This window comes from Tasmannia lanceolata, unplaced genomic scaffold (assembly GCF_043159265.1).
Source record: "Tasmannia lanceolata isolate RefF3 unplaced genomic scaffold, GAP_Taslan_0.1 ptg000007l, whole genome shotgun sequence".
In the NCBI taxonomy this organism is placed as follows: Eukaryota; Viridiplantae; Streptophyta; class Magnoliopsida; order Canellales; family Winteraceae; genus Tasmannia; species Tasmannia lanceolata.
The window spans coordinates 18,756,226-18,779,394 of record NW_027518684.1 but is presented as its reverse complement, the minus strand read 5'-3'; the positions used below and the strand labels follow the sequence as shown (position 1 = coordinate 18,779,394).

The 23,169-nt window shown below is 39.1% G+C and overlaps 1 protein-coding gene across 1 annotated transcript in view; it reads right to left on the bottom strand.

The window, feature by feature from the left end:
- Positions 1–6,871: 6,871 nt before the first annotated feature.
- Positions 6,872–23,169, bottom strand: part of ABCF3 (general control non-repressible 3) — a 29,118-nt gene continuing 12,820 nt past the window's right edge. Inside the window, exons 6-18 of the mRNA XM_077385650.1 lie at positions 22,805–22,933; positions 22,261–22,362; positions 21,984–22,130; positions 21,425–21,487; positions 20,786–20,832; positions 20,609–20,668; positions 17,830–17,912; positions 16,285–16,379; positions 13,380–13,466; positions 8,252–8,339; positions 7,604–7,689; positions 7,411–7,473; positions 6,872–7,310 (exon numbers count right to left, since the gene is read on the bottom strand). Of these exons, the coding sequence (XP_077241765.1) occupies positions 7,185–7,310; positions 7,411–7,473; positions 7,604–7,689; positions 8,252–8,339; positions 13,380–13,466; positions 16,285–16,379; positions 17,830–17,912; positions 20,609–20,668; positions 20,786–20,832; positions 21,425–21,487; positions 21,984–22,130; positions 22,261–22,362; positions 22,805–22,933 (1,176 nt within the window). The 3' untranslated portion in view covers positions 6,872–7,184. The remainder of the gene's footprint in view (positions 7,311–7,410; positions 7,474–7,603; positions 7,690–8,251; positions 8,340–13,379; positions 13,467–16,284; positions 16,380–17,829; positions 17,913–20,608; positions 20,669–20,785; positions 20,833–21,424; positions 21,488–21,983; positions 22,131–22,260; positions 22,363–22,804; positions 22,934–23,169) is intronic.

The following is a 23,169-nucleotide window of genomic DNA, read 5'->3' as shown; positions in this document are numbered from 1 at the left end:
AACTGATCTCCAAGCCACTAGGATGAGCCGGAGTGCACCACTGCTGGGTCTGCGCGTCAATCTGTCCTACCATTTTTGTCTGAGTGAGATTTCGAACAGCTTTTTGTTGGGGGGTCCCACGGATGGCGCCAAATCTGTTAGGCCTAAAATCGGTAACAGGTTATGGTAGGGCTGGGTGGTCCGGGCTAACGAGCCACGGCTGAATGGCTGGTTGAGTCCTGCGCTGCACAGAGTACAGACAAGAAAGAAAAGGGTCAGAGGACCAACCCGGAGTGATACTCCGGACGGGCGCTTCGACACTCAAGTCAGTATGAGCAGGAGTGTAGAGCAATGTCAGAGCAAAAGCTTAGAGTTTTGGTTCTCAGGTTTTCAGGACCCTCACCTTAGCACAAGTGAAGGCTATTTATAGTGATTCTGAGCCACCTGTCTAGGACAGGTGGTAGTTTTGAGCCAGGTGGTGGCCTCTGTATGGACCAGGTTTCATACCTAAGGAGGGCAAGTGGAGGTCCCTGATTGGTCCAGGTGTCACACCTAGTGGAGACAGGTGTTGGCCTTCCAACGGTCCTTGTGAGGGCCACGTGCCAGAAGCTAATTGGATGCTGAGTTCGGACCCCTCAGTGCTGAGTCCGGATTGCTGAGTCCGGATTCCCTCAGTGCTGAGTCCGGATTGCTGAGTCCGGATTCCCTCAGTGCTGAGTCCGGACCCTATCAGGAAGTATTACAGCTTCAATGAAGCAATAGTTTTGGCAACGAAGGAGTAATTTGCTAGGGGCCATCGCAGAAAGGCATTTTGCGGCTGACTGTTGCACGTCAGAGTTAGCCACATAGGCTCACTTTTCAGCGGATTTTGTCTTATTCATTTAATTATGTTGAGAAAATCTGTCCGGAAAATCCGATCCGATCATGCAAAAATTAACAAAAAAGTAGAAAATCAGACAAGCCACAGGATGAACACCGTGATTTCATGTGGTTTGGCCAAGATGCCTACGTCCAAGAGCGAGAACACGTTCTTCACTATATGAAAAATAAAAATAAAAGGATTACAATGGATTACATACAAGAACAACCCCAGAAAAAACAAGAAGAAGACCCAAGGGGAACCCAAGAAAACCCAAGAAGAACACCCCGAGAGGAACTCTCTCTTTCTCTCCTCCCTGCTCTCTCCTTTTATGTCTCCTCTCTTAGTTCCCCCCTCCCCCTCCTCTTAACTTTCAAGAGAGCCTATAATACTTGGGTTTTCCCCAAACCTAAAATTACTACTTTCTAATTTCTGCCTCTTTCGTTTCCTACTATCAATAGGAAACAAGGGAATTTTCCCAACAAATTTGCATGCAACAGCCAGTCGTGAAATGTCTTTATGCAATGGTCCCTTGCAAATCCCTTGCCAAAAATTACTGGTCACTCTTTTATTCCTTCCCAGTATGGGATTTGCTCATTCACGAGGTGGCTGGTCTGACATTTGACAGTCTGCGAAATGCCTAATCCCTCCAAATATTCATCGCAGAGATTGCACTTCTTCCCCATTAAAAGGGACACCTGTCCCAAGTCCTAACTAACTGCCAAGGGACTTTTTTTTGTCATTTCACAAGACATTAAGATCCTATTTTGCCATTTCAAAAAATAAAATAAAATAAAGTTCCTATTTTACAGCCACAGGCCTCCTCTCTCCTGGCAGATTAGGCCGACAGTCCCACGCCTTCTTTCTCTGTCTCTCATCTTCCTTCTAATATTTCTTGCTTAAATGAGTATTCCAACAGCTGTTACTGTTGCTTTTGTTGTTATCGTTGCCACGGTTTTGTTGATGTTGTTGCTGCTGTTGGGATATTCATTTGGGCAAGTAATGTTAGATCGGAGGACATATTGTCGTCTAAGCAATCAACTTTCATCTCAGATGTATCAGGATTCCCACAAACCGAAGTAAACACACTGCAATTCGTAAGTACTTCATTTTGTTTGTAGTTTTTTTTAAACCCGGAAGTTATCGGCGTGGACTCGGAGAGTAGTGGAATAAGTAGCCAATCTCGTAGAGTAGTGGTAGGGGGTGTCATTACCAATATAGGAAGAGAAGATAGAGATAGAGAGAGAAAGCATCACTCCCAAGAAATCCAATCAAATCTCCACCTTTTTTGCAGTTTTGAGCCTTGGTATTATCGGGAAGGGACAAGGAAGACACATCACCAGACATGCAATGATTAACCAGGAGACATCTTTGGGGTCTCTGGGAGTCTCCGGGATTTCATTGCTATATTGGCAACCAAACAAGAAGTTTTGCTAAGGTGACACCCAAATGCCAAGCAAAACCCCTAAGCCATCCCGGCTTTTGTGCAATCAAACACACAAGAATGGGACATCCCACCTTACCTCAAAATAAAAAAGGATACACTACTTACAAAGGATGCTTGGAATACCCAAAGCATCGCATCTAATAGCACCCTTAGGCCTTAACATTAGTAGGAGGATCCTTCCATTGACTAAATGCTTTATTACTTTTTCTTTTGAAAGCATAATTTGTCAAGGAGTCTACAACTTGATTGACCTTTCTATAATTAAGCATGGGATATCAAGGGCTTCACTTCATTTTGTATGCCATTCGATCAATAGATCATCTCATCAATCCAAGCCATCTAATCCATAGGTCATCTCTTAGATGGTTTATGAATCTATGTTTGAGAAATTGCATCTGTGTTGAATGATTTTTAGCATACGATGATTAATATTCTTTTGGATGGTTACTAACTCTTATTTTGACCATGGAAAATAATTTGAATCATCAGATGGTTAAGATCTAATAATCAATGTGATTTCCAAGCAAGGATTAGTCAAGAAATGGTGAATAGACTGGGCAATTTGGTTTGATGAGATTTTCCATCAATTAGATGGGCATATAGAGAAATTATATGGTGGACGGCCATGCATGCATGTGCAGCCCAAAAGTACAATGGGGCTCACATTGTTTGGGAGATATGAACCATTCATTCATTGGGTCCTGACGTAGATAGGGCATGCCCAGAAAAATCTTCTCCATAGGATGATCCTAACCCTCTGATTAAACCTCCACAAATTGTGGGCTAACAGTCGTAAAGACACAAGATTAGGACACTTCTAAGTGTTGTTTTCGTTCTAGAAAGAAATGGTCACTTTGCACTTAACTACATAGTGAAAGTTGTCGCTGAAAAGGGAAACTCAGCCACAAAGAGCTCAAGGGAAGGAGAGCAAGTGATGAAGAGTGTGAAAATTTGACACTGCTGAGTGTTGTTTTCGTTTTAGAAAGAATGGTCACTTTGCGCTTAACTACAGAGCGAACCTTGTCGCTGAAAAGGGAAACTCGGGCACCAAGAGCTCCAGGCAAGGAGAGCAAGTGATTTAGAGTGTGAAGCTCGACATCATTTATTGTTTTTTATGACAATGGAGAGACTCTTGTTATGACTTCTAAAGTGGTGAATTTTCCCACAAGTGCTACGATGGAGGAGATTGAGGAATAAGACTAACGGGCGGCCGTGGCTGAGTTGACATAAGCCTATTTGGCTTAAAGATCTTGCACCGATGCTCTAGTTGCGAAGATTGACTATGCATTATTTTATTTTATTTTATTTTTTTCAATACTCACTCGCTACTAGTGAATGATCCGATTCTAGTTAGGGCTGCAACTCGAGCCGGGTTTTACCCGACCCGCATCGACCCGACCCGAAAATACCTTGTGTTGGGTTCAGGTTTCATGGGTTTCGGGTCGAGCCGGGTTTAGCATTCAAAAGCCCGCATGAATCTTGGGTCAGGTCGGGCCAAGATTCATGCGTTTCGGGTCGAGTCGGGTCCGACCCGAGTTACATAAGTTATAGTATGTACATTTTTTTCTATTGTTAGTTAAAAGTTAAAAGTGAAAATCCACGCACCCACTGTTACTGTCTGTGAGTGTAATTTTTGCTTCTATGAGTTGAGTTGATTCAAGTGTTTGACTCAGCATTGTTTGATTACAGCATTGTTTGATTCATGTGTAATGTGAGTGTAATTACATCATTGTTTGATTCAAGTGTAATGTGAGTGTAATTTCTGCTTCCATGAGTTGAGTTGCCTTGCCAAACAAGAATTTTCCTTAAAAAATTGCGTCAACGTGAAAAAACCCGACCCGACCCGACCCGACCCGAACCGACCCGAGAATTATCATGGGTAGGGGGGTTTGGGATTCGTGGGTTTTCCGAAAAAAAAACCTGACCCGACCCGACCCGAGATATTTCTCGGGTAGGATTGGGTTCTTCAAAACCCGACCCGCCCTACCCGAGTTGCAGCCCTAATTCTAGTGATTGGATGTATATGCTTATTCCGATAGGAAATGAAATAATGATTATTCATTGAATGACTATTCATCTATTGTTACTTTAAGGCCCGCTCGGATACCTCATATTTTGTATGTGGATTTGGAATTGAGTTTTGAATACAAAATGAATAGATCCGCCAGCTCATGTTGAGGGAGACAGAGAAGGAAGGGGGTACTTCCTTTTGGAGGGCAGAGGTTGAAGAGCAAAGAGAGAGAAGGAAACTGCCAGAAATGTGAATTTCCAATTACTTATTTCCACAGCATATTCACTGTCAGCCGCTGATTTGGAAATCAAAGGATTTGATCCGGATCCAAATCACAATACAAAAAGGGCTGCAAATGTGAGAAATCCAAATCAAAATCTTCTCGGCATCCATATGGGCCCTTAGGCCACGTTTGGATACCAACAAGATTTAGATTTGGATTTAGTTGATATTTTGAACTCGATCAGATCCTTAGATTTCCAAATCAGCTACAACAGTGCAAAAAATTTTGATTTTCAAATCTGTTCTGCGAGACATTATTTGGAAATCAATATTTGCTCCGGAAGCAGCGAGACATCCCTCTCTCTCTCTCTTAAAACATGATCATGTAGATGATTGATGTGTTTCGTATCCAAAACTCAAATCCAAATAAAAATGCATGAGGTATCCAAACGGGCTCTTATTGTATTTTCAAATAGAGGGGCTGGAAGGCTCTATGGAAAAATGGAAAGGACTGGATCATGAATTCTGGTTACACAAACCAAATGACAGGCAGTGAGAATAAATTTTTAAACATTCATTTGTATGATGGGGGTGAAGCCATAATGACAACTGATAGTTCACAATACATGGTGAAGCACGCGGATGACACAAAGGGCACGTTTGGCTGCTAGGAATTTGTTTTCATGATAAATAGGGCATGTACAAGTGGTGTTGAGAAGTTGATAAAAACCGGACCAAGATTTTCCGGATTTTTAGCACTTTCTTATCACGGAGACAGCTGTTTCCGGGATCTTGTTTCTTATTTTCAAGGACTTCACCCTCATCTCCACTTGAAGATGCCCGATTTATCATGAAAACAAATTCCTGGCAGCCAAACGTGCCCAAAAAATTGCCACAGGATTTGGTCACAACAAGGTCCATGTGATGGCAAAATGTGAGAAGGCACATAGATTGTCCTTTCAATATTCGGCGTTTGTAGTGAAAGAAGAATTAAAACCGGTTCACCCGGATGTATTTAGGAAAGTAAAGCATCCATTTGTGTGTGCATATATATATATATATATATATATGAGGAAAATGATAGTGAGCTATATGAGCTTTAGGGCTAAATACATGTGGGCCCACATTGTTATGGTGATCCAAAGCATTCATTTGACAGGCCCTAACATAGATAGGGTGTGTACAAAAAATCAGCTCCATTGGATCATCCTAACCCATCCAAAAGTGGATGGCAAAATGGACAGACACCGTTTGCCACAAATCTGCCCATTTTTGCCCTCCGCTTTTCGAGGGGTTAGGATGATCCAATGGAGCTGACTTTTAGTACACACCCTATCTATGATGGGGCCTTGCAAATGAATGGTTTGGATCACCACAAAAAATGTGGGACCCATGTGTTTGGGCCCTGAAGCTCATATAAGCTATATGAGCTTCAAGCTCACAATCATTTTCCTATATATATATATTTCATGCTCACTTTCATTAATGACTTTTTCAGGTATGTGTTGGCGTACTTCTTTAGAAAAATCAGATATCCTAGTGAAATTTAAGAGATTTTATAAGGTGCTCAAGCGTGAAGTCCTACATTGGACTTCAGGCCCTTGATATTCAAAAAGTATCTTAAGAAATACAGAATTCAAAGAGGGTTTTTTGTCTTCAAAAATCCTACACACTATCTTTACAAGAGGACCCTTGGATCGAACGTTTTAAATGCCTTTCCAATCAATATAAGTTGAACTCGAATCCGAGTAATGTGCAAACTTCCAATCAAACGACTCAGTTCGATTGCATTGTGAACAAGGATTTAACAATTCGTCTAGTGTAAAGAGAAGAAATTCACCAAAGAAGAGAATAGAGAATACCTTCTTTGATGCAATATCCATTGATGTCTTCACCGTAAACAATTGAATTGTAGAAACAATTGGGGCAAGGAAAGAGAAGACAAAGTTAAAGACTACTTGAAAAAGTTATAAAAAGATAAAGTTTTGCAACTTGTATGAATACTCCTCAGCTAAATGGAAGAATCGACAATTGGGAGAGAAGTGTCGAATTATAATGTTAGCGAAGAACATACCTCCTCATCTCTAGGTAGCGTACAACAATAGTAGGTTACCTGTCATATTTTTTTGTGAATAAATTGCAGATGAAGCTTGACAAGAAAGTGATAAGATGTCTAGTTGTGTTCTTTGATGAAGCATTATCATGTTGGTCAACCGATTGTGGTGTTACCTTATTCTCAAGCACTTGGAGACAAATTTCGAAGGAGACTAGGCGAAGGAAATTTCAAAGACAAGTTTCAAAGCGTTATCAGGACAACTAAAGATACCTTGAAGTCTGGGAAAAAACTTACAGGTGAGGAGAAAAATCCTTCACTGAAAGAGAAGGAAGAGCATAAACAAGCATTGAGAAGATATAAGAAAACAATTGTTTCCAGTCTCCGTAACACGAACTTGTTTCGACTCAAACTTCCCTTGGCAGGGCTACACAGAAATGGTAAAATAGCAGAGCAAAAGTCTGAATGAAATACTATACTTTTCATCAAAGTTATTTCCTGGTTCAAAAACGGTACCTGTAAACAAGCTATATTCCCTGTTCATATTTTGTATCGCGACAATGAATCCTCTTTGGAAATAGTATAGGATGGCGGTAACCCAAGATCACAGTCCTCAAGAAGAGGACTTCAGTATCCTCTTGTAATCGTGAAATGACCCTTGAAATGGTGTCACCCTGCCCTCCGACACCACCCACAACTCTCCAACACTTCCAGATATCAGATGTTCGTCGTGACTTACCTGTAAACAAAAGAAAACAAACAAAATTGTGACTGCCTGAAGTCTAACTTCTGAAAAGAAGCCTATCAAGAAAGCAATGGTGAGCGCGAGAGCTGCATACCATGAGTACCCCGCCTTGGAAGAGGACGAGACCTTGGATTAGTGCCTCCACTGCATCCAAATCCTGCAAAGCAAACAATTTGTGTCCGACTTTAGTTTTTAGAATCAACTGTGTTGAGTTTTGCAAAACTAAATTTAAGAAAGCATGACATATAAATGGAAAATAATAAAGTTCAATTCATCTCAACACTTACAAGATGGTTCGATGGCTCATCGAGCAGAATAATGTGTGGCTTTTTGAAAGTAATCTTTGCAAATGCAACCCTGCTTTTTTGACCTCCTGAAATATTTAAAAGTATTTAGGCTGCTTACAAATCAATGTTACAAATCAAAAACCCATCAATCAGCTTTGTTCATTTCAGTTATCAAAGACTTGTCCATTTAGTGATCAACTTGGCTCATCTTTTATAACATAGATGGGATTTCATTGGAACCAGAAATTAAAAAACCAGTTCCTAATTCGAGTTTTATGGACATGATATTGAATACAGAATAGAAATTCTGATCCTTTCTGAAATTGAATCTTTCATTGACTCACTGTCCATTTGGTTGCATCACATTCCTAGGAAAGGTGGAAAGTAGATTTTTTTTTACGGTCAAACCGCTTGATCCATCAAAAAATCCAGCTGGGGCAACTTTTTGATGGTTTTTTTATCGATCCAGCAGCCTGACGGTAACAAAATTTACTTTCCGTTTTCTTTCCTAGGAAAGTTAGGCAACCAAATGGACACAAAAGGAAATAGGGGAAAAGAACCCTTTTCTGGGCACAAGTTTTTTGGCATTGATTTAGAGCATTCCACAAGCAATGCAGATAAGATTAAGATCAAAATCAATAGAAATACCTGACAAAGTGTACATTGGTTGAAGCGCGAGATTGCCAGTGACACCTAAAGAACCCAAGTGAGCTCTGAGCTTTTGTTCAGGCACACCCTGCAGAAAGCAACCAGTAAGCAAAATCATATTCCTGAAAATGGAATCACTAGCTATTAAAAAGTGCAAAGCTATACCTAATAACATCATTTTTTCGAGAGCTGTTTGCAACTAACACCTCTAATGTATGATTTGAAGCTACAAAATAAGAACTCATTTTTTCTAAAAAACACCATGTTGGACAATGGACACAGAGAATAAGGTTAATTGAGCCCAGCCCTCTGGATAAAGTGATAGTGGAAGGAGACTCCATAAATATAATAAGATGGTTAAAGAGTAGTCTATCCCACCTGTGGAGATTCGCCCATTAGATTGATGAGATTATGGACCGAGTTGAGGGGTCATATGTGTCGTTCCATCATGTGATTAAATGAGCGAACCAAGAGGCAGATAAGTTGGTTAGAGAATGGGTGGAGAGGGACTCGTTTCAGCTATTTGACTTCCCGACTCCTTGAATTCCCTTTGATGTTTGCTTATATCCATGTATTTCTTTTTTGGTTTTTTCGTTTTTTCTCCTTTATTGTTCTGACCTTCTTGGTCGGAGTTGTTCCTTCTTGGCTTATTAATTTAATTCTTTATCATTCCAAAAAAGATAACTTTATTCGAAAGTACTTTGCAAATGTAGTGATGTCTTATAATGGTAGGAAATTTGAATTTACTTGTTTTTAAATGTTGATATTTTCTCAATATTTTTTCATGCTTCCCTATGGGCTTTGTCACTCCTTCCCTTTTCTATCCCTAAGAGGCTTTACTTCTGGCTTTCGCTTCCCGCACTGGCAACGATGGAGAAGACCTCCCAGAACACGTTGTGATCCACCATGTGCCGATCAAGGAGGATAAGCTCCAGGTCATGGATCCTGGATGGGGATCTACGATTACTAATACTACTGAAACTGCGGTTGTTGCTGGTATGGCAAACCTCATTCATGACCTTGGCCACATTTCTCGTCCAGAAGAATTAGCGTTGGATTAATACAAGAACTCAAAGTTGTCAAAAGAAGAATTATTGGTCGTGGGAGGTTTAAAGGAGCTCTTCGAAGCCATCACATTTCTCGTCCAGAAGAAATAGTGTTGGATTAGTACAACACCTCAAAGGTGTCAAAAGAAGAATTATTGGTCGTGGGAGGCTTAGAGGAGCTCTTGGAAGCCATATCAGCTAACATCGTGCCATCATGATGGAAGAGATAACCCGAAGCTCAAATAAGGAATGTACCCGTGACCATCAGAGAGGTGGTGAAGGTTGCTTGCTAATCGCCAAGTCCCTGAATAGTATAGCATACTTTTTCAATGCCATTGACCTCGCGTTGAATTGATGTGACAGATTCTTTATTTTCCAAAAGGACTCTTGAATGGACGATTTCCCCTTCTTGATCTTTTTTTTTTTTTCGAACGTTAGTAGGAATTTATTAAAGAAAAATAAGAGCGACAGAGAGAGCCAACTCGAAGAGTAAAATGGTAGCAAGACGCAACCAAGAAAAAGGAAGATAAAATACAAAGCAAGGCCAAAGTCAAGGTGGTAAAAAATCAAACAACTCCAAAGCCTCCCTCTCTACTCCTTCCTTAGCCAAACAATCGGCCACACTATTAGCCGATCTCCTAACATGATTAAAAATGATACAGGACCCCTCAATCTTGTCAAATATCTCGTCAAAGTAATGAGCAAACCTCCATGGCGGAACTGAAGATCCCTTTAACCACCGACTGGTATTTAGCGAATCACCTTCTACTATCACCTTATCAAGAGAATCACTCTCCAATCGAAGTATTCCTTGACGAACGGCTCTAACCTCCGCTTCACTAGCATTTGTTACTCCGATGAACATATAATATGGTGATTTGGCTGCCCCATCAAAAACCCTTGCATTCCTTTCTTTCCAGATAACCCAAAGGGGGTTGCTAGGAAAGACAAAGACCAAAGCACCTTCCCCTTTTTCTTCCACGGAACCAAAGACCATCCTTCGAGCATATCTGATAATGAGGAAGTGAACACCCAGGCAATGCCAAACTTGGAAAGTATACTACTCCAAACCTCTCTGGCTACTATACAGTGGATAAATATGTGGTCTACCGCTTCCCCAGCCGCTAAGCACAAAGCACAAAGCACAATGATCAACAATCAGGATATTGCGCCTCCTAAGAAAGTCCACTATTTGGATGATTTCGTATGGCCACCCAGCTGTACAAACCCTTGGAGGGGCTTGAATCTTCCACGCTTTTGCTTCAATAGGAGAGACAGGGCACGGCACCAATTTGTTGTAGAAAGATTTGATAGTGAATACCCTAGTAGAGTCTCAGATCCATACCCTCAAATCCTCACCATAACGAAGAACATAACAGCCTTCCAGCAACTTAAACAGGTTCGTAACCAAAGGAAGTTCTCTATCGAAAAAATTCCTTCTGAAAGTTGGTTTCCAAGCCACCTTGTCCCCGACTCTCTCAAAACAATCCTTCACTACAACATCTTTATTCAAAGCAACAAAAAAAAGAGATGGGAACAAGACTTTTAAAGGAGAGGGAGAGCACCAGTTCGCATGCCAAAACCGGATTCTTGATCTTGATCTACTTAAAACTATTTTCTATGACACCATTTAAAAAATCACTTGAAGATGATGAACCATAAAAATATAAAAAAGAGGAGAGAAGAGAAAAAGATGGAGTTCCAAACTCAATTCAATGCTTTACTAATTTTGAAATTTGGGAAAACAGTGATATATATATATATATATATATAGAGAGAGAGAGAGAGAGAGAGAGAGAGAAAAGTGTAGCTACACACACACACACACACACACACACACATATATATATATATATATATATATATATATATATAGAGAGAGAGAGAGAGAGAGAGAAAAGTGTAGCTACACATACGTGTAGCTAACTTAGCTACACCGACGGCTTAAAATACAGTGGGTCCCATTGTTTGGGTGATGCAAACCATTCATTTGATGGGCCCTCACATAGATAGGGTGTGCCCAAAAAATCAGCTCCATAGGATCATCCCAACCCTACGATTTGTGGAGGCAAAAATGGACGTGTAAAAACCTTCACAAATCTGTCCATTTTTGCGTCCACAGTTTGAAGGGTTGAGATCATCCAATGGAGCTGATTTTTTGGGCACACCCTATCAATGTGAGGTCCTATCAAATGAATGGTTTGGATCACCCAAATAATGTGGGCCCACTGTATTTTAAGCCGTCGGTGTAGCTAAGTTAGCTACACATGTGTAGCTTCACTTAACTCATATATATATATATATATATATATATATATATATATATATATATATATATATATATATATAGGTCAAATGACACCCCTAGTTAATGAGTTAGAATATTTTCAACAAGTATGCCGGCCAACATAGATAGATAGGGTACGCAGCCAATAGCAAGCAGTCTGTTCTCGCCTATCTCTTATAGCAGGTTGCTTCCAAGCTCAAACCATTTGAAACTGAATTGCGACTTTTTTTCTTGTTATTGATAGAGTGGTATTCTCCACCCCTGTCAAATAAAGTAGTGGCTTCCTTATGGCCTATGCATATTACCTTTTTAGCCATTCCTGTTCGGTCACCACATCCAAGGGGAGTTTACTCGACCCATCTATCCAAAACAGATGCGCTGACCAGACTGCACTACACCTCGCGCGCTTAGTCGATGAACCAACCGATGCACTTTGATAAACAAATTTGATCTTGACCGACTCAATTAAGGTATTAGTGTTTGTTCTATTAGACAACAAAGATCGAATTTTTTGCACTTCGTTCAAATAAGAGTTGTACCCGTACGGAATTCTTCTATCATTTCTCAGATAATAGTATCAAGAAATAATGTTATAAGGTGTTCAACATGACATTCTTCAGAATGAATTAACCCTCAATTTACAGTCAAGTACTTTTTTTTTGAATGATTACAGTCAAGTACTGTTATAAGGTGAAGCTTTAATGGCAATAAATAAATGAACTATTTTTCGCGCACTCCAAATAAATGGCAATCTACACATTGACCGTATAAATTTTGAATGGAAAGAACAAAGAAATCATCGTTTCCAGACATAAGTTGTAGATGATATGCCAACTTCAGATGATCGACCAACACCCAGTTAACGATGAACTATTTTTAGCACACTCCAAATAAATGGCAAAGGCCAACTTTTTCTGGAAAAACCTGCTTGCTATTCTCATAATAAACTAACAACAAAACTGTAAACTTATTTCAGAAATGAATGAAACAACCCTGATTGTAATATATTTTTACACTTTGACCGTATAAATGTCGCATGGAAAGAACAAAGAAATCATCGTTTCCAGACATAAGTTGTATATGATATGCTTAAACATCCTACTTCTGATGGTTTACCAACACCCACTTAACAATGAACTATTTTTAGCACTTCAGATAAATGACAGAGATCAAATTTTTCTGGAAAAACCTGCCAAAGATCAACCTTTTGGAAAAACCTGGTTGATATTTCCATAGTAAACTAATAACTAAACTGTAACCCTATTTCAGAAATGAACAAAACACCAAACTGTCAGTATCGCGAAACTACTCATGAATCAATATCATGATTTCGAAACAAAAGAATGAAATAGCTCAACAGTTTAAAAAACAGTAAAATATATCAGTTCCCCATGGACCCCATCTTGACACCTTTCGTTTATGTGGTCATTTCAGAAAATCAGGATTGTCAATTTTCACCTATAGAGACCATGTAAACCATTTCCAGATAAGAATCTAAAACAGGTTAGCTAGGGAGGGGGTTTCGAAAGAGAGTGTCGAGCTCTTCGACTTCCTCCCTCCCTAGCTATTTGATTGTTGCATATTTGATCATGTTTGAATTCTATGCTTAGATATGTATTGTCAGGGACCTTCTCGGTCTTTGTTCTCCTTTAATGAAATATTTTTATCATTCAAACAAAACAAAAAAACTCAAACACACAAAAAACAAATAATTTTTAAGCATAGAAACTCCAATTAAGAACTCTAAAATCTAAAATATGTAAAGGACAACACAAGTTAAAGCACAGGAACTCACTGGGTAGCAGCGCATCATATATAGAAGGGGATTTGAAGATAAATCAAGTCCATCAACATGGTGCTGACTAAATACAGCCATGCGAACCTGGAGAAAGCAAACTACATAAGTTCCTTCACACTTGAAGATTATAAAGATCTACAACAGGTGAACAAATGTATAATAATTACTTTGTTTCCTACTTAAATAAATAAAATTATTTAATTTTACTTAAATTGCTTTGAAAATGCATATCTTATATCCTAATGTGTACAAACTGCTATCGGTTTCACTTCCTAGAAGCAATCTAATTAGCAAAAGAAAATCACAACTACTGGGAAGAACCTACTTAGGATCAAACCAAAAGCAAAGGCATGCCTATAGCCCAAGTAGCATTGTAGGGGACTCAAGAATGGTGTAAACCTAATCCCAAGACTTCTTCATACATGAAGGAGTTGGGACCAAAAAATGGGTTATGACAATTTAAAAACCCAGACTCAGATGAGGCTCGGTCAAGGGGAAACAAAGTCCTCTCGGGCAATTCTAAGATTGACGAGGTGAAATTTTCATCGACTCGGGCAGGTCAACAGAGTTTTTATTTGACTCAATGGGGAAAATTTTGGACCCGGACGAGAACATGATTAAGGAAAAACTGAGTTGATGTGGGTGAGTTGATGAATGGCACAAAGAGTTTTTAAACAGTGCTGAAATCAAACATTCAAAACAAATTGCATAAAGTAGGCTAAGAGAAGCTCATGAATATTACTTATATTACAACACTCGCTCTCAACCTTATTTTGCCTGTTCAATCTTCTAAATTAGAACATTATTAAATTCAACTCCCGCTTAGTGATAAGGGAAAGATTCTAATGAACATGGTTCCCTTCATATTGATGAGGGAAATTTTCGAATAAAGGAAACAAGAGGGTCTTTGAAGAAAAAGGTATTTCTTTGGTGAATATCATTGGAAAAGTTCAAAAGCTTTTGATCAATTGGATTTTTTTGAGGAAGAAATTTTGGGGTTTCATATTAAGATGCGTATAGGAGTTGGAAATCCATAATAAAAAGTGATAGATGACTCCCTCCTTTAACGACAACCATCAAGCTCAATTTTGACGGTAGCTTTTGCGCAACCTAGGCCCAAAAAGGTGGGTTGATTTTAGAAACAAGAAACTGGAGACTTTTGAAGTTCTACAAAATGATAGTTAGAATCAAGTATTCGACTGAAGCAAAAGCAAGTGCTATTCTCACGGGCTCCATAATCCACGTATTTGTCAAGGAGATAAGAAGACATCGTTCTTTCTTTTTTTTTGAATGGTAACAGAATTAATTAAAAAGAAGACTGAGAAGGTCCCCCTCAAGTACAAATACACAGATACAAACCAAGAAAACAGAGACAACCCTGCAACCCTACAATGATACAATTAGGGTGGTAAAAAATCAAAAAGCTCTAAATCCTGCTTAGAAACTCCATCTTTTGCCAGCTTATCTGCAATAGTATTAGCAGATCTTCTCGCATGCTGATATAAGATCGAAAGCCCTTTCGATATGTCTTTTATCTTATCAAAGAAACGAATAAATCTCCACGGCGGAACCGAAGAGCCCCTGAGCCACCTTATAACATTAAGTGAATCACCCTCTACAATACAACCGCTCAGCCTATTCCTTTCCACACTCAAAAAGCCTTGATGAACTGCTCTTACCTCAGCTACACTCGAATCGGCTGTCTCAATCGGACCCGAATAAGCCTTAATGACCTCGCCGGCGCAGTCTCTTAGGACATCCCCTATCCTGGCTGGGCCAGGATTACCCAAACTAGAATCATCAAAATTTAACAAATAAGAAGACATCGTTTGTTGGAAAGGATTCTCCTAACAAAGTTATGTGGGTAACTGTTGAAGATTTGAGGCGCTGGAGGATCACTTATATAATTCATGAAATCAGTGGCATTTATAGAAACGATATTTTTAACGGATTTGCTAGCGTCCATTGCAAAAGGTATTTCGCGGATGGTCTGTTGCAACTGACAGCAGCCACAGAGGCTCACTTTTCAGCAGATTTTGTCTTCACTCACAAGGTGGCTGCTGTCAGATGCAACAGACCATCTGTGAAATGCCGTTTGCGATGGATGCTAGCAAATCCCATTTTTTAAGCATATAAATAGAAAGGTAAATGCATCTCGTTCAACCAAACATGGATCCTAGACAACGAGAAAGTGACCACGAGATGACATTCGATGAGTCACCTTCCATTCACAACATATGTATGGATCTTCATAAAACACTTGCAGGCCTGTGAGAAGACTTTGATATTGGGTTTCATCAAAAAAGGATTTCTTTCCATTTGCTACAAAGAACTTAAGAGTAAAATATCCCCAAAAGTATTTGCTCCCAGGCGCCCAACTAAAGACTGGACCTTTTCTCTCCCACTAAATCTTCACTAGCAATGAGATTTTATCTTTGAAGATTCTATGGTTTTATCTTTAATTTCATTAAACATATTTTGACGCTTGTTTTTGACATTTAAGCCCGGAAGGTATCTTGGTATTGTTTCCTGCGGGCAGCTTTGAAAAAAAAGGGGGAATTTTTCACGGGTGCTAGTGTGCTACCATTATCTGTAACATTGTCAGTCAACTCAAATGACCTGAAATGAGTAAAGGATCCTCTATATAGAGAAGATGGGAATAGAAAAGTGGGCCTTGACCAACATGAAACTAAATTTAAACACTCAAATACAGTTAGGTAAACTTAGGCCAAGTTTGTATATATGTAAATTCATATTCCAACACATCTAAGATGTTCGCACCAAGAATCCATTGTATTTCTAAATGTGGTAGAAAGGATGTAATTATTCGAAAATATAAGCAGATGAAACCTTCTACCTTAGAAGCAGATAATGTATGCATTTAGAATCAGGGAAGTTATACCTTTGCAGAACGAAAAACTGTTCCAGAGCTTGGTTGAAGCTCTCCTGATATTAACTTGAGTATGGTGGACTTTCCAATGCCATTTGGGCCAACCACTGAAAAACAATTTGAATACTCAAATTTAAAATAAACAATTAAAAAGTAGGCATCAAACAAAAATAGGACAAATTTTTTTAACTAAATCATGACTATTTTAGCAAATGAAAACAAAAGAAACCACTGATTTTAAAAAGGTACACCTTTCATTAATGAAACTCTGCAAACTATTACTACTAATATTTTATGTAATCTTCATTGTCTTTATGATTGTATATATATTCCTATAGTTACATATATGAATATATACTAAATGTGTTCCTTTCCTTTGTCATTTGTTTTCTTTCCATGGAAAATTTCAGCTGGAATCATTTTATGGTGGATTTTTTACTCATGCATAGCTGGTGTGGGGCACATCATTTTACAACAAATGTTCTGATAAGGTGAGGCCCATCATTGTACACCCATGCATAGCATGGATGGGGCGCACCATTTTACACCTCATTTTGATATGATAGGGCTTACCGTCTCTATCGAAATCCATGCACAGGGTGGGGCCCACCGTTTTACACCATGATTTGATAGGGCAGGTCCCACTAACTCTACTCAAACCCATGCATCAGGTAGGGCCCACAATTTTACCTCATGTTTTGATGGGGTGGGTCCCACGATCTCCACCCAAGCCCATGCATAGGATGGGGGCCATCATTTTACACCTCATGCTTTGATGGGGTGGGGTCCATTATTTTACACCCATGCATAGCATGGGCCAAGAATGTTAGTGTGGGGTTCATAATGGAGTGGGTCCCACCCGAGGTGCAAAATGGTGGGCCCCACAGCATAAAAACCTGGGGTGTAAAATGGTGGACCCTACCCCAAAAATAAACATGAGGTGTAAAGCGGAGGCCCCATCCCATCAATAATGAGGTGCAAAATGGTGGGCCCAACCCTATGCATCTGTTTCGGTGGAGACGGTGGGCCCACCACATCAAAACAAGAGGTGTAAAATAGTGGGCCTACGCATGATAAATTGTTGGGCCTCACCCATCATAACATGAGGTGAAAAATAGTGAGCCCACCATATGTTGAGTTGCATAAACTAGCAATAAGAGTAAAAAATGTAAAGAGAGGGGGAGAGGGGGTAAAGAATTTTGAAAGGCAAAGTTTTTCCAACAAAATTAATTCTTGGAAAGAAAACGAATGACTGGAAAAAAAAACATGGTTAGTATATATCATAGATATATCCTACTCTCTTTCCAGTTTGAAAAGATGTTAATGAGAAACATTTTCAACTTCTCTCCCAATTGCTTACCTTTCTTCTTGTCTTCTTCATTTCATCGTTCATATTCAAGGACAACAATTTGATAATATCATGAAATTTTAATATTATATCTAATGAAAGAACATTTCATCCTATCATTTCAAAACAAATGAAGAGTACGACACTAATCTTGTCTATTTATAATTCAGCAATCACATACAATATAAAGAAAGGTTTACAATCCTTACTTGCTATACGGCTGTCAAGGTCTATACCAAAATTCAGATTCCTAAACAAGAGAGGGCCCCCAGGATAACCAAATGATGCATCGCTGCAATCAAAGTATCAGAAGTTAGAAGTTAGAACTATTCTCATGGTTGTGGCCAGTCAAACTGAAAGAATATAAGTTTTGTGGATTGAGATTTCCAATACAGTTTTTGTAAACATAAAATGATACCATTAAAAAAAATCAATATTGAAAAGCAAATACATCAATATAATGGCAATCAGGTTAGCATCAATGCCTTTTCGGGTGTAATTTTAGCATTTGAGCAACAAAAAAATGAAAAAGATATATTGAAGACCACACCAAAATAAAAGGAAAATGAAATCTTTTACTGATGACTTTCTTTCTTTTTTTCTAGTTCCAAAATGCACTGGTTCGAAGAGGACGATTAGTGGCAGACTTGAGTCAGATGACCTCTATTGTCTGGATCATTGGCTTGATGGTGTTTCTCTACATTCATCTTCCTCTCCACACCTTCCGCATTGATAGCTCGGTCATCCTTCTCTGAGTAGTTTTAAGTCTTCATTTCATTCTTTAGGCCAAGTGACTAGTTTAGAGTGTGAAGCTTGCAAGTTAGGCAGGCATCACAAAATCCCATTTATTAATATGATAGTGAATTGCCCTGGAATGGAAGGGCTGACCAGAGGCCCTCAAGGCCATCAGGTGATTGATTAGATCCTCCCGAGCCGATGGATAAAGGGAGAGAATGAAACTGAACCTCATGATGGATCGATGACGCCTAGAGCATAGCGGATGGAGTAACGCCCGAACTTCCTAAGTAGCTAGAGCAAAGCTATAGTTGTAACCATAGAAGCATGAAACGGGTGCCGGGGGGGGGGGGGGCGGGGAGCGTGGGGGTCTAGAAGAGTCTAAGGTTGGAGTACATAAAAAACAATAATTTTTAACTATCTTCATATAAATCTTTCAAAATTTAAGTACATCAAAAGTAGTCATTTCTAACCGTCTTCATTTCCATGCCCTCTTTCCTCATGTCTTCTAAAGCTTTGCCTCCGTGTCTGCTCCAACGAAGTACTTTGAACAGTTTGAGGAGTTTGATGCAAGTAAGTTGGTGAGGGTTACTAATGGAGTAATAGGAGCGAGTTGAGAGCGCCATGGGAGCAGTTTGCATCTCTTCGAGATTGCGCTCCCTGGAAGCTCCTTCCTAAGGAGCACAAATCAAGGTTCCGAGTCGGGAGCGGCACCTCGAAAGAAGATTCCTGCTTCTAAGGTTGTAACTAGTCTTACATTTGCTCTTTTTTTATTTTTTGAAAGGTTATATTTGCTCTTATTCAATGTATGGCCCATCATAGTGGGGCATGAGATGTCTCACGGGACACAGTGCGCTCTTTTTCCCATATTCATAGAAGGAAACATTTTTGCCACTTGGAGGCTAGTCATGGCACAAGATGTCCTAGATTGTAATCTTATTTTTCCTTCGATTTTCCTTTCCGTACTTTGTATTGTGTATGTGTTGTCTTTTGCCTGTCAAGCTTTTTTAAGTAAATTTCACTTGTTCGAAGAAAAAAAATATTGGCCCAAAGAAAAGTGGGGTTGGATCATCAAAGAAGTAGCCCCGCCCCCTACATGTACCTTGCCTGCTTGTATTATATCATGTGAAAACTGCACGGACAAAACGGACAAAATACCTTTTATATATAAGGAAAGAGTTTCTACTCTGTCGGCCCAAAATACAGGGGGCCCACATCTTTTGGATGATCCAAACCGTTCATTTGATGGGCCCTGACATTGATAGGGTGTGCCCATAAAATCAGCTCCATAGGATCATCCCAACCCTTCGGTTATATCCGTCCATTTTAACCTCCACAAATCGAAGGGTTGGGATGATCCTATGTAGTTGATTTTTTTATCACACCCTATCTATGTCAGGGCCCATCAAATGAATGGTTTGCATCACCTAAAAAATGTGGGCCCCTACTGTATTTGGGGCCGACGGAGTAGATAACTTATCTACTATATGGAGTAGACGCTCTTTTCTCTTTAAACGTTGGTGGTTTTGATCGCACCCCCAAAACTGATAAAGCCATGACAACCAAAAGAAACCCAAAGAAGCCCAAAACCTTCTTTAAAATCCCCAGGGTTTCGGCATTGGAGGCGGCGAGAGTTGTGGGAACTTTAACGGCTAGAATATACGGCGCGGCATGGTGCGGGTGGTCAGAGAGAGATGAGTCCGGCGGAAATCGCGGAAGAGATGAAGAAGAGGGGCGTTAGATTAGGGCGAGATGTGCGAGAGGGAAGGGAGTTTCACATAGTCAGAAATGCCGTATCGTGAGATTTTTTTTTTACAAAATGAAAAGAAAATAGAAAGTGTGGAGGAAGGGGAGGCGAGAGGAGGCTAGATTTTCTACATATCGTGATAAATTGGAAATCAATAAAGTAGTTTTCCTTTTTTTTACTCTTTTTTCATGTTTATTTGGCACTTTTCACTTTTTCTGGTAGATTTTCCTATTTTTTGACAATTTACAAAATGCATTAGAAAAATCAAAATATATGCGAGGGGGACACCAACACATGGCTGTGAACAGTAAAAAAACCTTCCCTCTTTATAATAGATAGATATATATGGAGAGAGAGAGAGAGAGAGAGAGAGAGAGAGAGAGAGAGAGAGAGAGAGAGAGAGAGTCTAGGAACTTCGAATATTGCTATTTTGCAAAGTGCTTTTGCATTCATAGCCACCATGTCACTTAGATCAAACAAGTTGGAAAGAAAATGAAAGCACAAACCTGAAACTTATTATGGGGGGACCGGGTCTATCATCTGGAGTTGGAAACTCAAACTTGTAGCTGCGTAGGGAGAGACACATAAGGAGATTAACAAATGACAGATGGAAATAATGATCGTATTGCAAGAAACATTTTATTCAACAGAACCAAAAAAATCTCAAGGAAAAAGGCACACACTCGGGATCATTGATAACTTCATCCACATGACCCAGCCGCTCCAATGCCTGAAGAACTCCAAAGTAATAAAGAATAACTTAATATTGACTTAAATTAAAAGAGTCTTGAACCAATACAAGCAAAATGCATAGTCAGATATGCTCTATAGCTCGGAAGATCAACATATTTTTTGAACTTGTAATTATCTTTCAAAACCTCAAACTGAAGTAGACCAAAAAGGCCCATTGATTCCATAGGATTGTGCACAAACAACTATGTGCAAAAAAAGAAATCCAATTTAGAAGTTCTATGCTTTTTTTTTTAATAGTAGATGTTCCATGCTTTTAGAAGCTCATTTATAGGTTTTCCGGAGCAGCACATAGTTTTTTATTTTTTTTCTTGAATGGTTGGAGCTGCTTGTTGCGTACTGTTTTGATTTTGGATAATAGAAAGTTAGAAAGAGGCGCCATTTGGGAGTTGTCTGAGTCTTGGTCTCCCTCTCAACAGCTTTTATACATCACTTGATAAAGGTTATTTTTTTCGTATTTCAGTTCTATGCGAAATGACGATTATCGTAGGATTCCCCATAAAATATGTTTGTTTTATTCGACTAGAAGCCAATCAATCATTCGTTTAACATCGTATAAAACCAATTAGCACCTTGATTCTGGACTGGACAAGTGACGCCCGTTTTGCATTGTAGCGGAACTTATCAATAAAAGCCTGCAAAGACAAAGAAAGAATCAGACGTCATACACAATAAATAGTCTTTGAAGTTTCCCTTTTTTTTTAGTTTCCCTTGTTTTGAACGAAAATTATTCTTTCCTAGAAAGGCATGCAGGAGGAAATGGAAACATCTAACTTCCAAGATATTTATATAAACAACTTCTATCAAGTGAAAGCAAAATCTTAAAAAAAAATTAATAATTTTTAAAAAACGTATCAATTGTGCCATCAGTTTAAAAACTCATGGTTACAAGCAAATGAAAAACTTTCTAAATTTTTCTCCTCGGACTAAATGATCACAAATAACTAATATTAATAAGGTTCCAAGCATCCTTACAGATTTACAGCATGCAAAAAAGACAAAACAGAATAGCAATAATATCATGTGATAACTAATATCATTTGCTTGCCCCTATCAAGATGCATTCCATAAACTTAAAAACATTAAATAAAAAGATGTTAGAACATCATCTTAAGTTGCAAAAATGAAAACCTGCATATGGGCTTTTGCCCTTTCACTTGACTCAAAGGCCTTATGTTGGTTTTTAAGTTGTTCCTCCCGCGTCCTCTCAAATGTATCATAATCCCCTTTATAAGCCACCAGCTTTTGTCCATGTAAATGGAGAACATCTGTAACTACCTAGAAAGAAAAAGGCCGAGGGAATCTCACATAGCAACATAAAAGATGTATAGTTCTTTCTTTTTCCACCTTAGAATTTAAGCAAATTATCTTCAAATAAAATTTTCAGGGGCAAGTAAATATAAAATACCGTATTCAAGAATTCTCTAGCATGAGAAACAACTATAAATGTCTTTGGCCATTTCGTAAGGTACGTTTCCAGCCATAAAACTGCATGAAGATCAAGATGATTCTGCAAAGAAATGAACAGTGTTATCTAACCCTTCTACAAGAAAAGCATGGTTTTAAATTCCAGCAGGGTCCGACACCGAAAGTACACATTTCGGTGACCTAACCTACAAGAAAAGCATGGTTTTAAATTTCTGCCAAAATGCTGATATTTCAGATTTCGGCCGGGTCCGACACCGAAAGTACACATTTCGGTGTCGGCCGGAATTTCGGCCAAAGCTTGGGGATTTTTCATTTATTTTTATTTTTTTGAAATTTCATTTTTTTTGCCAGAATTTCGGCGGAAATTTCAGTAAAATTTACGGATTTTGCCTTTTTTTTTTCCTTTTTACCGAATTTCGGCCGAAATTTAGGTATTTGGGCCAAAATTTCGCTATCGGCTATTCCCGAAACGGAAATTTTAAACCTTGAAGAAGAATCAAAGCCTCATCTCACGAAGATCGTACTGTGGGTTCATCAAGCAGTAACAAATCGGGCTCTATAAATAGTGCCCGTGCAAGAGCAATTCGCATGCGCCATCCTCCAGAAAAAGCTTTTGTTGGCTTCCGCTGCATATCTGGAGTGAAACTAAGACCCTGAGAATTTTCAATGCAGTTAGACACTTAATAACAGAAGTAATAGCAGAACCAACATAAATGTGGTGCCGCAAGAAAAAAGCAAAATTTATCGGGGTAGAGAGATAAGCTCAATTACACTAACAGAGTAGCATGAATATGTATTATGTTTGTATCTTTGGCTGTACATGCATGAGATTGGTGTGTATATAAAGACACATGCACACTTTCCATAATAGCATAATAGGTTTCTGGAG